General features: G+C 42.0%; 1 protein-coding gene across 13 annotated transcripts in view; it reads right to left on the bottom strand.

Moving 5' to 3' along the window:
- The window catches only part of PRKAG2 (protein kinase AMP-activated non-catalytic subunit gamma 2), a 379,638-nt gene that overhangs the window by 199,531 nt on the left and 164,139 nt on the right, over nucleotides 1-15,968 (bottom strand). For 2 of the 13 annotated variants that reach the window (XM_073334625.1, XM_073334629.1), the window contains exon 1: nucleotides 1,009-1,126. The exons of the other annotated variants lie outside the window; for them this stretch is intronic. In XM_073334625.1, coding sequence (XP_073190726.1) covers nucleotides 1,009-1,102 — 94 coding nt within the window. In that variant the 5' untranslated portion in view covers nucleotides 1,103-1,126. Of the gene's footprint in view, nucleotides 1-1,008; nucleotides 1,127-15,968 lie in introns of those variants that run through there. 13 annotated transcript variants of the gene reach the window in all.

The raw sequence follows: 15,968 nt of genomic DNA, 5'->3' as shown, positions 1-15,968 counted from the left end.
TTTATACCAGTGTCACTCCAATTCAGTTTCTCCTGAATTATACCAGTATGAGAGAAGAATCAGGCCAGGGTTATTAACCAGTCAGACATACTGAACTCTGTACTTATCTTATTGATTCAGTGTGACGGTAACACTGTTTTTAAGTGCCATAGTGCCAGGTCAGTATCTCTCTTTTTTTCTCAGCAGAATTGTGCTTTACTGGAAAGTACACAGTGCACAACAATCCCACCACAAGGTAATGCAGGAAATTCATTCCCATTACTCAATTATAGCTTTCTGCTGTTTGTCAGGCAGAAATCAGCAGAGATGCTATTCTGTTCTCAGGAAACATATGTGATGCTTCGTCCAACGTCAGAATACCCCATACTTCCTGGCCAACTCAGCCTTACCTGAAATTTGCTTCCCAGTGCAATACCCAAACAGAACTCAGCATTTGTTCCATGATTAACCTGTTTTAAGTGACCTAGTGGAGTTCTGGTCTTTAACTAAAGGTGAAATATAATTGAACTGGAAACTGCGGGAGGACACTTGAAAGATGTGGTTTAAAACAGCAGTTGTCTATGGGAGGTAGCACTTCGTTTGAAGACTCTTGTATTTCCCTTTTTAACTACCAATTATATTATTTAAATATTTACTAACCTAGCACTTCATTTAATTCTCTTTCTTTAAAGAGAGAATCCTAGTTTGAAATTTACAGTCATCAGGCCTGCCAGGATATATTTCACACAGTTTAATCTGAATACTGTAAAGCAACTTTGAAAAAAAAATAATTTGGAAGATTAGTTCTTTATAGGTTTTTAGATGTATACTAAAGGAATTCACTTAGCGTTTCCCATCAGGTACAAAATACTGTATAAATGACCCCATTAATATCTACCCACAACAGTTACTCAATTGAATCAACAGGATTAGGGACCCGAAGGTTGCTCTTTGTTTTATACAGCCACAATGCCTGATCCCAAAAAATAATTAATCCTCGTATTGAGGGGTAACACAGAAATTCCCTACCTAAAAGGCCATGAGGTTCAGATTTGCGCCTCTCAGAGCTTCTGCCCTGGTCCTTTCGTTTCTTGCTTCCTCTAAGACTGCCAAAACGCTTCATGAGCTGCGGCAGGCACCAAAGCAATAGCAGCCGTCAATCATACCCGATATCGAAGAAGAAGAAAGAGCAGATCTGATCAAAAGGTGGAGTGGGGCAGGAAAATAAGTCAGATAAAATGGAAACGGGGCAAAAATAAGATATTCCAAAAAGTCAGCTGAAACAACGTGTGGTTAGGAAAAGCTTCAGCTTCTGAATTTCTGAAAGAGACTTCAGATCACATCTTAATGACAATCAGATCCAGAGACAGTAGCTGAACTTTGCCCAAAGCAGTTCGATCTTAATTCTTACTGTACAGTAACTATTCTGAAAATATCTGTGGACATCAGGAGAATTTCAAAAGCCTGTAGTGCGGCAGTTCTTATCCTTAAGCAGTCAGAAAGCTTCAGAGGCTGAAAAAGAATTTCACCAGTGGATCAGCTTATGCAGAAGAGGTCAATAACTAGCTGATAAGCTCTCCCCTGTAAAAAATACTAAATATGCAAAGGAGGCACAAGCCCTCTTGAAGGGAATTGTCATGTGCAGTTCTGCATGATGTCTCTTTAAAAAGACTGTAAAAGGAAACCACCCCGGTACAGACAATTCTTGGCACCAATTGGCCAGAGCACATTCACAGTATGACATGACATCACACAACTATTTTGATTCATGTGTCCTAAGTCTTTGCAGGGACAGAATCATACGGCTGTCTATTGATGAGCTAAGAAATGACAGGCTCCTCGAGGACGAACAGCTAATGAATTAATAGGGAATGAGGCCTTGCCAGTTCCTTAAAAGGAAGGTGGTCATCTTTTGGAAACTAGAGACAGAGCTGCATGGTAGACATTTCTGTAGCAACTTGCACTCTCTCCAAATATCCTTGCACTGTACACAAGTAAATGGTTCTGATAGATTGCCCACATTCAGCCAGTGCACTGCTCTCTGCAAAACAAAGGGAGCTTATGACAACTGTTTCTAACACAGATTACTTTAATTGAAATCTATCTTGCAGAACTTTTAAAACAAAAATTATAAAACAATGCAAAGCAGAAATCTCAAACCTGTAAGGGCTCTTATCCAGAGTAATTACCATACACATTTATTAGATTAGGCTCTGCAATTACAGATTTAGATGATTATTTTAGGAATGGGCTGAACATTTTGGCTAGGTCCTCAGTTGGTGTAAATCCGGGATCTGGTCCAATGTTTCTATCCGCTTTGAATGCCAATACCCATTGTCTTCAGGATTACAGTGAATGCTTGGTTAAAAAACAAAATCCGTGATGTTCAAAGGTACTGAATACCCACAGCTCCCATAGACTTCACTGGAATTTGTAGTGCTTAGCACTTTCGAAAATCAAATCCTACATGAATAATGAGAAGTAGCCAAACCTCATTCTCCTCCATAGGGAAGAGGAGAGGAGAAATGGCCATTGGTACTGCCAGGGAGTCTCTCCTGACAAGTCACTGGCGGGGGGGGGGGGGGGGGGGCGGGGGGCGAGAATTGCTATTGTCACAGCAAGGTCACAATCCATTTAAGTGTTGACTGACTCTCAGTATCCATCTGACTCTCAGAATCCACAGAAACAGAGAGCACTCCACACATCTCCATCCCAAGAAAGCAATGGGGACCTAACAATCCTTCTACTGAGTCCCACCAAACTCCTCTTCGCTCTGTGGCTTCTGACATCGCAGTGCATGCCATGTTTCAGAAACCTCAGAGTCCATTCTTACACTCTTCGAGATTTTAGAAGCGTGGTGCACACTGGAGGTGCCCCAGAGCACATAGGATCCATGCGAGGCTTCTAGGTCCTGGTGATGCAAAAGAATTGGTGTCCCCTCCACCCCCTCATTGTAAAGGGGAACTCGGAAGAAGAGAACACATGGCAGGCACCCTTGGTTCTCTCTCCCACAGTTTTTTAAAAAAACAAGGAAATTATTAATTAATTATTAAAGCTTCATTAACTTCAAACTAAGGCGGCCACTATAACCAAATACTGAATTTAAATATTGTATTCAAAGTTGTTCACAACCCTACCCCTCTCTACTTGTCCTCCCATCTCTTATGTCGAAACACCTTCCCCCACCCCTTCTGCTCTGCCAGTTATGCCAACCTTGTCAGTCCCCTGCACGATGATCTCAGTATTTTCCAGCAATGTTGCTCCTTCTGCACGGAATACCCTCCCTGAATTATGCTGTATGGCCACTGCCCTCTCCTCCAGATCTTTCCCTGAGGCCCACCTTTCATAGAATTGTAGGACTGGAAGGGACCTCAAGACGTCTTCTAGTCCAGTCCCCTGCACTCAAGACAGGACTATGCATTATCGAGAGACAATCCCTGACAGGTGTTTGTCTAACCTGCTCTTACAAATCTCTAATGACGGAGATTCCACAACTACCCTAGGCAATTTATTCCAGTGCTTATCCACCCTGACATTTAGGAAGTTTTTCCTAATGTCAAACCTAAACCGCCCTTGCTGCAATTTAAGCCCATTGCTTCTTGTCCTATCCTCAAAAGGTTAAGGAGACAATTTTGCTCCCTCCTCCTTGTAACAACCTTTTCTGTGCTTGAAAACTGTTATGTCCCTCCTCAGTCTTCTCTTCTCCACACTAAACAAACCCAATTTTTTCAGTCTTCTCTCACAGGTCATGTATTCTAGATCTTTAATAATAATAATTAATATAATAAAAATTATTATTGTTATTATTATTGCTTTCTTCAGTTTGTCCACATCTTTCCTGAAATGTGACACCCAGAACTGGACACAATATTCCAGCTGAGGCCTAATCAACGCAGAATAGAGCAGAAAAATTACTTCTTGTGTCTTGCTTACAACACTCCTGCTAATGCATCCCAGAACGATGTTTGCTTTTTTTGCAACAGCGTTACATTGTTACTCATATTTAGCTTATGATTCACCATGATGCCCAGATCCCCTTCCAAGGTACTCCTTCCTAGGCAGTCATTTCCCATTATGTATGATTGTTCCTTCCTAAGTGGAGTACTTTGCATTTGTCCTTATTGAATGTCCCATCCTTACACTGTAAGACCTTTAAACAATGTTCAAGTGATACACATTTGTGTTTTAAAAAGACAAGTCAATCAGAGATGCATGTGAGTTTCTGGGGACAGAATTTGGCCCAGTAACTTTACAAGGAATAGAGGGCAAGAGAAGAAGAGAGAGAAAGCTAAGAAAACAGCCAGTAATAAGCAGCTGAAATGCCCTTGCCCCAGGTGCAAAATAAATGAGCCTCACTACAAAACCACTGTTAACTACATCTCCACTCTGCTCTCCCCACAGCAGCATTTTCTCTTTTGTCTGCACTACTGTGAGAATGACTTAATGTCATCAGAAACAAAAAAAAAATTAAATCCCTTTTTAATGAGATAGAAATTGGTATCCCTTCAGTGCAGAAACAATATTCTCATACCCCTGTTTGGCAGGAGTCAAGATTAAACACACGCTGATGACCTTTTCAAGCAGGCCACTGCACCAAGGGGGCTCATTTCCCCTGGTTAAGAATGGCAGCCAGGCGCTAATGGTTTTACATATGGCTACTAGAAAATGAGACAATGCCATTTAACAACAGACTTTCACAGTAATTTGTTAGAAAATAATAAGTGTTAGGAGTGCAATCATTTTGGCTCCTGCAGCTGATGTTCTAACAACTGATACTGCACCTGTACATCTGATTTCACATCTGTGTTAACCAGTTCTGTGGAAACATCTGAAAAAAAATAATTAAAAGCCAGGCTTATCGGAGCTATATTAGGACAGCCAAAGTTCTGGAGGCTTGAAACTGAAATCTCTTCTAAGCAGCGGTGTAAATACTTTGTCAAGTAGTTTTTAGGTCCCCAAATGTAAGCTATACCATGTTCTGTCTCCAGGGATATCTATCAATTTTTTAAAAAACCTAATGCAATTGATCCTGAGCGTTGAGGAGCACCCAGAACTCCAGCTGATTTCAAAGTTAGTTGAGGGTGCTGATGTGCAGGCTCAGGTCAACGATAAAAAGATATTTTTCAAGAATTAAATTAATGACAAAGCTGCGGGTTTTTTGGTGGGAGGGGCAGGAGTGTGTGTGAAATTCTTCCCCGTAATGTTGGATGCCTGACCACAAGAACACTGTGAAAACAAATTAGATCCACGCAGGGAAACAGACTGTGAAACAGTTTCACTTCATATAATTAATTTCACTCTGTTAGTTCCTCACTCCCGCCCTCTTCTCAAGACCCCTCATGTCTCCATCCTCTGGTCCCTTCCCTGTTCTGCCTCTATACCTTACCCTGATTTGACTTCCTCCACTCTCATGGTTTTAATGACGATCACTAAGCTGACAACTCTTCAATTTGCCTCTGCACCCCCATCGCTCGGCCTGGGCTCACTCTCAGATCTGCAGCTGTCTCTCTGACACCTCTTCCTGGATGACCTGCTGTCAATTCAAGCACTGCATGGCTAAAATAGAACTCCTCATCTTCCCCCACCACTGCCCAAATTCTCCCTGCCCCCACCCTCTTCTATATCCCACCAACCTCCTTGTGTCTCAGACGCACAACTGGCACCTCTCCATCCTTCACCCCTCAAGCCCCTTTAGGTTGCTGCTCAATCTGTCATTTCTTCCTCTTCCTCTCCCATATCAATCATTTCTCTCCTTCACTGCTGTCAACCTTCTCATCCAGGCCTTGGTACTCTCCTGCTTAGACTACTGTAACTCCTGTTCTCTGGCACACCTGACTCCCACTTTGCTCCCCATTCCAGTCTATCCAAAATGATGCCACTAAGTAAACTCTCTCTCTCTCTCCTGCCAATCTGACCTTGTCAGCCCCACACTCTCAAAGTCTCTTCCCTGCCCTTTGTATCTCAACTGGCATCAAATTCAAACTCCTTCCCACCTTCAAGGCTTTGCACAGCTCTACCCTGTCTTCCTCTCTCCTCTTGTCACATGTCATTCATGGATCTCCCACTTCTGCTTCCCTTTATACACCCTTTGTGTCCCTTGCCCATAAACAGGGCCATACATATAATACAATTATGCAGACATGAAGAGTAATGTATTTATCCATTTTTCTCAAATATGCTGCATATTTGTAATCCGGGTGCTAAGCTTATTTATTTTATTGAGTCTCCAGTCCTTATGGTTGCAAAGAAAAACTTAATAATGAGAACTGAATGTAACCAACGCAGGGATATCTGATTGAAGAAGAGCTCTGTGTAAGCTCGAAAGCTTATCTCTCTCACCAACAGAAGTTGGTCCAGTAAAATGATATTAACTCACCGACTTTGAGTCTGTACAGAGAGAGCAGAAAACAACAGCTCTGATATCCACAAACTTCCCTAGTCATCTCAGTTCAGGGTTAACTCTGGACCCTGAGGCCTTGTCTGCACTATGGGCGGAGATGGATCTAAGTTACGCAACTTCGTACCTAGCTGAACTGATGTACTTAGATCTACTTACCGTGGGGTCCACACTATACTATCTTGAAGGGAGACACTCTCCTGTCGACTCCCCTTGCGCTTCTCATTCAGGTGGAGTACAGGAGTCGATGAGAGCGCGATCTGCAGTCGATTTAGCGGGTCTTCACTAGACCCGCTAGATTGATCGCCACGCATCGATCCCCTGGTAAGTGTAGACAAGCCCTGATGTAAATATTTTAAACACCAACGTTGTTAACTGTTTGACAGCTGATCTTTTTAAGAAAAACATAAAGCTGATGCACTTTTTCCTTTTGGTTAGATGTAGTAACAAAGCTACTGATTCAGTTACATGCTCTCCAGGTTTGCTGGGGTGACATTTTTTCCCATTATCTACTTTTGCCTGTGTGCTGGCCCCTCTAAGGGAGGTCTGAAGCACAATGATGGGGAAGTGGCACGCTTCTGCTGTGGGTAAGCAGAGGACTTCAATCTGCAGTGCCAGGCACTAGCTTCACAAAAATTGGTTTTGAAAAATATGAAAACTAAAATTAAGATGTAATATATTTTTTAAATACCCAAAAATGTGTTCTAACCTCCCCAGCTCAATCTGTAAATTATTGCTACATTATATCCTGACACCTCTGGGATGTTTCTTAAACCCACCCTTCCCAGGGCTATAAGATGGAGCAGCAGGATCAGCAGAAATATCAATAACTTTCAGAGGACTAGTGAGTGCTGGTGTAATAGTGATTTCTATTAACACAAATACTGTATTCCTGCTTTACCCATTGGGGACAATGAGTAAGGACTGCAGGATTTGCACCCATAACAAATCATCGTTTTTTAGCATCTGATTAGTAAACTACGCAGCATATTTCTGCAGCAATCACACATGCTTTTTTAGCCACAAAAAGAATGTTATTAATGTCTAAGCAGCGCTGTTATTACATACTGTTCAATCAGGCTGCATTTGATCTAATTATCAAATCAAGTCTATTTTGACAAATACAAAATGAAAAAGGTAGTTAGGTGTTTTTAGCTAATGAGGAACATATCCAGAAGAAGGTTTCACACAAATTAGCAGAGAGAGAAAAGTTCATATAGAGAAACTTTTTCTTTCTCTCTTCCCTTTCTTCTCGTTGCTTCTCTCACCTTGACTTGGAACAGCTAGACTTATCTGATCACTGCACAATTCCATAAATCAGACTCATTGGGCACTGCAGAGCAGAACAAAACATTCCTCTCAGTTCAAATGGCTGGAAAAGGCTTTCAGACAACACTGAACGGAGAAAAAAAAATGAGGACTTGTGGCACCTTAGAGACTAACCAATTTATTAGAGCATAAGCTTTCGTGAGCTACAGCTCACTTCATCAGATGCATATCGTGGAAACTGCAGCAGACTTTATATATACACAGAGAATATGAAACAATACCTCCTCCCACCCCACTGTCCTGCTGGTAATAGCTTATCTAAAGTGATCATCAGGTGGGCCATTTCCAGCACAAATCCAGGTTTTCTCACCCTCCACCCCCCCACACAAATTCACTCTCCTGCTGGTGATAGGTGATAGGTGACCAGCAGGAGAGTGAATTTGTGTGGGGGGGTGGAGGGTGAGAAAACCTGGATTTGTGCTGGAAATGGCCCACCTGATGATCACTTTAGATAAGCTATTACCAGCAGGACAGTGGGGTGGGAGGAGGTATTGGTTCATATTCTCTCTGTATATATAAAGTCTGCTGCAGTTTCCACGATATGCATCTGATGAAGTGAGCTGTAGCTCACGAAAGCTTATGCTCTAATAAATTGGTTAGTCTCTAAGGTGCCACAAGTCCTCCTTTTCTTTTTGCGAATACAGACTAACACGGCTGTTACTCTGAAACCAGAAAAAAAAATGAAATTTACAGAGGCTCATAGCTGAAAGGTGTGATCCATGCCCATACCCTCGCAATTCCTGGTGTGACAATGGGAACACCAAAGTAGAGGAATACCTTCTCCAACTGATACTACCAGAGTACTATAGGAATAACCTAACTGAAATGAAATTGGACAGGACACTGGGAATGTTCTTCTATCCCTGTAGTAAGTGCCATGGAAACTTTAATCTTCAAAAAAAAGTCAATAACTTGGTTTTACCGTAACACAAAGATGAAATCACCTAGCACACATTGTCCTTAACAGAGGACTATGGTACTGGTTCTATATTGATTTGGAGAGAAGATGAACACATACTGAATTACCAACACCACTATATTACAAACAATGCTACTCTAATACCCAACTATTTCCCATTATTAGGAGAGGCTGAGGAACCTGGGATTATTTAGTCTGCAGAAGAGAAGAATGAGGAGGATTTGATAGCTGCTTTCAACTACCTGAAAGGGGGTTCCAAAGAGGATGGATCTAGACTGTTCTCAGTGGTACCAGATTACAGAACAAGGAGTAATGGTCTCAAGTTGCAGTGGGGGAGGTTTAGCTTGGATATTAGGAAAAACTTTCACTAGGAGGGTGGTGAAGCACTGGAATGAGTTACCTAGGGAGGTGGTGGAATCTGCTTCCTTAGAGGTTTGTAAGGTCACAAAATCTAGTCATAAAAAACAGAAGTTAAAAGTAATTTCAGATTATACACTTACCTCCCTACTAATTACTGTGATTTTATAATCACTTGCCCTGTTTTAAAATGATTTTTTCTCCCCTATTTCTATGTGAAAGATCCACATAAACAGGAGAAACTGTCTATACTGGAGAAGCAGAGCAACTGACTACACAAAGGGCTATGAAATGCACATAGGAAGCAAACTGGAAAAAATACATTTCTCAGCATTACTATTCTCTAATCTTTTGAGTGAAAATCTTGTGTCCACTGGAACAATAAAAAAAAATCAGAAAAGTGTGATTTTTAAGTTCACAATATCTCATTAATATTTCATCATGGACCAGCACTATGGCACTGGGGTATATAAATACACACACACAAGATAGTATGCCACAATGGACAGCAACAGTTGCCCCCCTCCTATTAGCCGTCCATGCCCACCAGAAAGAAAAAACTCCAGTGATAGCCCAGTGAAGAAAATGCTTGATTGAAGAGAAGCACTGAATCGTGCCCTGAGATGATATAAATCTTTAGATGCAGAGTGGATAAAACTCAATGATTTAATTTTTAAATCAGGTTTTCTTGATTGAAATCTGATTTTTTATTTAAATTAAATATTTTTCTTTTTAAAAATAAACCTATTTAAAATTAAATCTGACATCATGACTAAGACTACGTTTTAGTCATGGGTATTTTTAGTAAAAGTCATGGATAGGTCATGGGCAGTAAACAAAAATTCACGCCCTATGACCTGTCCATTACTTTTACTATATACCCCTAACTAAAACTTGGGCAGGGGTGGCAGGTACTCTAGGGGGGACGGTCCAGGCGTGCCACGCATGCTGGGGAGATGGCCTGGGCCCCTGCTGGTATTGGTCGGGGGGTGGGGGGCAGCAGCGCTCAGCCCGGGACCCCTGCTGGTGCTAGGGGGTGGGTAGGCAGGCAGCGGCATACAGCCCGGGACCCTGGCTGGTGCTGGGGGTGGGCAGGGTTGGTGGGGCTGGCAGGGCATCCCTACCCAGCTCTGGGTGTCCCTGCAGCTCCTAGGCAGCGAAGGGGCCAAGGGGCTCCATGCGCTGCTCCTGCCACAAGTGCCTGGTGCGGGCAGTGCATGGAGCCCCCTAGCCCCTCCACCTAAGAACTGCAGGGCCATGCCAGTGACTTCTATGACAGACTCACAGCCTTAATCGTGACAACCTATTTTTAAGGCCTAAACTTACTACAATCTTTAAAAATCATTTAAATTAAACAAAAAAGTAATATTCAAGTAGTAATTGTTTGCTGCTGAGGTTTTAAAGAAAGTCAAACTACTGAACTCGTGGAATTTACTGGCTAAGAACCTGGAACCAGAGTTAAAGTGCTAAACCAGCTTTTGACAGCAATAGCCTCTTCTGTAGATGCAGAAATAATATTTTCTGCATTTCAGTTTATTCAACTAGTTCAGTGATTAGCTCATTCAAAAGTGAGAAACCAACTGGGAGTTGAAAAAGCAGGAAAACTAGTTTTTCTCTTCCAATCTGTCATGAGGTGCACTCACCTCTTGTGAGCACCTCCTGTCGCCTTGTTGCAATCCTGTACTCTTATTCTCTGCTCCCGGTGCCTCCTGTTCGCTGTAGCTCTCATCAGGTGGGACTTCAGTGACTCAGCCCTCCAGCTACATCACAGAATCTAAAATGGACAAACCCCTTCCAGGGTAACAAAAGTCCAACAAAGACCATCACTGTGTCCTTGTTCAAATCTGCATCCCTGTCTCTGGGCTCAGTCCTTGTTCCCTTCTGGGCTATTTTTAAGTCTGTTCCTGCACTGTTATGGAGCACTGGCCCCAGGCCTTTCTCCTTGGAGACACTCTGTCCTAGGTGGTTCTCTGGTGTTCCATTTCTCCAGCCAGGTCACTACTTAAATTCAGTCCCCTTCCAGGGGTTCGTGACCAAGAGTTCACCAAACAGTCTGTCTGCCCTTATCAAGGTCTTCAGCCCTGTCCCTGAGCCCTTTAAATCCCAGTCCTTTGCTTGGGCTTCTAAACAAGCCTTATCCCCTTCTCAGGACATAGGCTACTTCCCCAGTGGCTGGTGGGGGAACTCAGGCCCACCCTCTACTCTGGATCCCAACCCAGCGACCTTATAAACAGCAGCCATGTGCTACTTCCATTAATAGTTGCTACTGCATTTGCTGAGCTGCTTCCCACATAGCCCTTACCTCAGGGCTGATGTTCTCAACTCCTCTTCTTCCTCACTGAGTGACAATGCCACCAGAACCCATCTTCTGGTTCTCCATGGAGCTCCAGTGACCACCCTTCCTTGCTACTCTGGTCCCAGTCCAGAACTGACTTGCTCAGGACTGGTTTCAGAGTAACAGCCGTGTTAGTCTGTATTCGCAAAAAGAAAAGGAGTACTTGTGGCACCTTAGAGACTAACCAATTTATTTGAGCATGAGCTTTCGTGAGCTACAGCTCACTTCATCGGATGCTCTGAAACCTGTCATTATGCAAGGCACTGCATTTAGCCGTATGGAGTGGAAATCTATCAACTGCATCCGATGAAGTGAGCTGTAGCTCACGAAAGCTCATGCTCAAATAAATTGGTTAGTCTCTAAGGTGCCACAAGTACTCCTTTTCTTTTTGCTCAGGACTGCAGCTCTTTTAAACTGAGTCCACTGTGCTCTGATTGGCTGCTTCACTGCAGCCTTTCTAGGCAGGTCTGGAGGACCTCCACCTCCTTTCCTGGGGTGTGATGTGGTAGGACATTGAGGCTTCCACCAGTGGGCTTCAAAGGGCCTTGTACACCCAGTCACACAATCTATGAATAAAAACTAAGTGTGAGGATGAGATCTACTAGATCTAAAATACTGAAGAACATGGTAACCAGAAAACAATCAGTTCAATCACTACCTACAGATAAGACTTCCCTTGTTTAATAAATCTAAACGTAAAACATGTTTTGATAAACTTACTTATTTTCCTTATGTATCCAGCACATTTAAGGTGGTTTTACTTAACTCCTTTAAATGATGGTTTTGGGCATTTTAATTGAATTCCAATTTCCATCCAAATGGAGCTTGACACAAAACACAAGTACAAAACTGATCATTATCTAGTAAATAAGAATGTGTCATTCACCATTTTCTAACATAATACAAAAACGTAAAAATGAAGAATCTGTATCAATGTATGCTAACCTATATAATTACTTAAACAAATGTGTGTGGATATAGTGTATCCTCCTGGTTATTAGAAAAAAAAGTACCAAATAATACTGACCAACGAAAATCAATCTTTCTCTAGGAAAATAACTAAAAAGTACAAACTTAAAACAAAAAGAAAAGGAGTACTTGTGGCACCTTAGAGACTAACCAATTTATTTGAGCATGAGCTTTCGTGAGCTACAGCTCACTTCATCGGATGCATACCGTGGAAACGTGCAGTTTCCACAGTATGCATCCGATGAAGTGAGCTGTAGCTCACGAAAGCTCATGCTCAAATAAATTGGTTAGTCTCTAAGGTGCCACAAGTACTCCTTTTCTTTTTGCAAATACAGACTAACACGGCTGTTACTCAGAAACCTGTCATTATGCAAGGCACTGCATTTAGCCGTATGGAGTGGAAATCTATCAACTGGCAGTTTCCACAGTATGCATCCGATGAAGTGAGCTGTAGCTCACGAAAGCTCATGCTCAAATAAATTGGTTAGTCTCTAAGGTGCCACAAGTACTCCTTTTCTTTTTGCAAATACAGACTAACACGGCTGTTACTCTGAAACCTGTCATTATGCAAGGCACTGCATTTAGCCGTATGGAGTGGAAATCTTTCAACTGGCAGTTTCCACGGTATGCATCCGATGAAGTGAGCTGTAGCTCACGAAAGCTCATGCTCAAATAAATTGGTTAGTCTCTAAGGTGCCACAAGTACTCCTTTTCTTTTTGCAAATACAGACTAACACGGCTGTTACTCTGAAACTTAAAACAAGATCAAAATCCATTATTTAAATCAAGATTTCCTGCTTGATTTAAATCATGATTATAATCACTACATGGTGATTTATGTCAATCCAGCCTGTTGAGAAGCCTCTCACTTACTTTACTGTAACTGCACTGATTTCAGTGGAGTTACTTCCAATTTTCAAATAGAAGTGAGAGGAAGTGGTCTCTGTTAGACTGCAAAAAGGGGCAGTTTCAGAGTAGGGAACCATCCAGACAGCGCCTAACATCCAGTCCTCAGAAGTTCAAATCTAAGGACTGTCAGCAAGCATGTTTCATCTCATCTCAGTTGCTGTGATGATATATAAGAGACTGTCTCTTACATAACCAAAGACTACACAAGGCTTAGCAGATAAAAACAACACAATGGATTGCACCACAGTGCGATATACACAACACAAGTGTAATGCCAAAGAGACTCTGGAAGGCAATGAAGTGTCATCTAATCAGTACCTTCCAATGATTCACTGTCATTTCAAGTGGTATTGGTCTTGGGAATGATACTATAATGGATTGGCAGCAATTCACTGACCACAGAAATAGAATGGTGATCAAATCCAACCTACTGGTAATCACCCCTGTGTTTGAAATCATCTCTATCTTGGTGCATATGTTCACCCCATCATGAAATGAAATAGAACCCCATTTGCTATTTAATACACCATAAAAGCGCTAGAAGGAGAACTAAACAAAAAACATGACCTACTCTTGATCACTTCTCAGATCTAAAAGAAAAGGAGGACTTTTGGCACCTTAGAGACTAACAAATTTATTTGAGCATAAGCTTTCGTGAGCTACAGCTCACTTCATCGGATGCATTCAGTGGAAAATACAGTGGGGAGATTTATATACACAGAGAACATGAAACAATGGGTGTTACCATACACACTGTGACAAGAGTGATCAGGTAAGGTGAGCTATTACCAGCAGGAGAGCTGGAGGGGGGGGGAACCTTTTGTAGTGATAATCAAGGTGGGTCATTTCCAGCAGTTGACAAGAATGTCTGCGGAACAGTGAGGGGGTGGAGGGGGGAAATAAACATGGGGAAATAGTTTTACTTTGTGTAATGACCCATCCACTCCCAGTCTTTATTCAAGCCTAAATTAATTGTATCCAGTTTGCAAATTAATTCCAATTCAGCAGTCTCTCTTTGGAGTCTGTTTTTGAAGTTTTTTTGTGAAGAATTGCCACTTTTAGGTCTGTAATCAAGTGACCAAAGAGATTGAAGTGTTCTCCCATTGTTTCATGTTCTCTGTGTATATAAATCTCCCCACTGTATTTTCCACTGCATGCATCCAATGAAGTGAGCTGTAGCTCACAAAAGCTTATTCTCAGATAAATTTGTTAGTCTCTAAGGTGCCACAAGTACTCCTTTTCTTTTTGTGGATACAGACTAACACGGCTGCTACTCTGAAACTTCTCTGATCTAATGATCCTGGAACAATTCTGCTAACAGCAAGGAAATGAAGTTGAGGACCTTGCATAAGTTTATATCAAGAATAATTAAAAAAACAAAACTTACTAGCAAACTCTGCCTATAAAGTCTGTACTCTAAGGAGCAAATGCTCACAAAAATTGGACACAGCATACGCATTATTCTGAATAATTCTATGCATAATGTGTCTGCCTCACATATAATTGTTCCAAAGAGCTTACTAGAATTAGTTAGCCAAGTACTAAGGCCCTGCCTGAAAGGAGCCTGAACAGATGGATGTATGGAGGAGGAAGCATTCATTATTTTATACATCAGGCCTGAAAAACTTTTATAAAAATCTTCCCAGCTTTTCATAGAATCATAGAATCATAGAATATCAGGGTTGGAAGGGACCCCAGAAGGTCATCTAGTCCAACCCCCTGCTCAAAGCAGGACCAATTCCCAGTTAAATCATCCCAGCCAGGGCTTTGTCAAGCCTGACCTTAAAAACCTCTAAGGAAGGAGATTCTACCACCTCCCTAGGTAACGCATTCCAGTGTTTCACCACCCTCTTAGTGAAAAAGTTTTTCCTAATATCCAATCTAAACCTCCCCCACTGCAACTTGAGACCATTACTCCTCGTTCTGTCATCTGCTACCATTGAGAACAGTCTAGAGCCATCCTCTTTGGAACCCCCTTTCAGGTAGTTGAAAGCAGCTATCAAATCCCCCCTCATTCTTCTCTTCTGCAGGCTAAACAATCCCAGCTCCCTCAGCCTCTCCTCATAAGTCATGTGTTCCAGTCCCCTAATCATTTTTGTTGCCCTCCGCTGGATGTTTTCCAATTTTTCCACGTCCTTCTTGTAGTGTGGGGCCCAAAACTGGACACAGTACTCTAGATGAGGCCTCACCAATGTCGAATTTCTCTCCATCTTACTGAGATTTGTGGGCACAGAGGAGACAAAGTAATTTTCTTAGCAACAGAAAAGTTAAAATGTGCTCCTACTAGAATTTTTAAAGAAGGCTAACGCACTGTGAAAAAAGACAGAGCCTGGAGCTCACTGACTAATGGTACGTATAAAGATCAACCTTCCAGCACAATGAAAAGAGGAAACAGCGACAAAGACTGGGGCACTAGGCAGTTAGAGGGGACAGCAAATCTTTAAGTGAGTTAAGATGCAATATCTCTTATGTGATATAATCATCCAAGCTCCTGTCTTTGCTATTTCTCTACAATATTGCCATTAGTACTCCAGTAATAGGTAGGGAACTCTACAAAGGGACATCGCATCCAATTTGCAAACTGCCAGCCTACCCTCAGTGAGCTATGCTCCATACATAATGAAGATTTGAGGGTGTGAATCAAAGAGAAATGTGGGATGACAGTCTGTAGTTTAAGGCAGAGAAGAAACTGCATGCTGTGGAAAATTCTACTGCTGTTCATTCATTATACTGAGCGCCTGAAAACACTGTGGATTGTGAAGTGCAGAGGAACC

The sequence above is a fragment of the Lepidochelys kempii genome, chromosome 2, assembly GCF_965140285.1.
Source record: "Lepidochelys kempii isolate rLepKem1 chromosome 2, rLepKem1.hap1, whole genome shotgun sequence".
Lineage (NCBI taxonomy): Eukaryota > Metazoa > Chordata > Testudines > Cheloniidae > Lepidochelys > Lepidochelys kempii.
The sequence above is the reverse complement of the archived record's forward strand: the minus strand, read 5'-3'. Positions and strand labels throughout refer to the sequence as shown.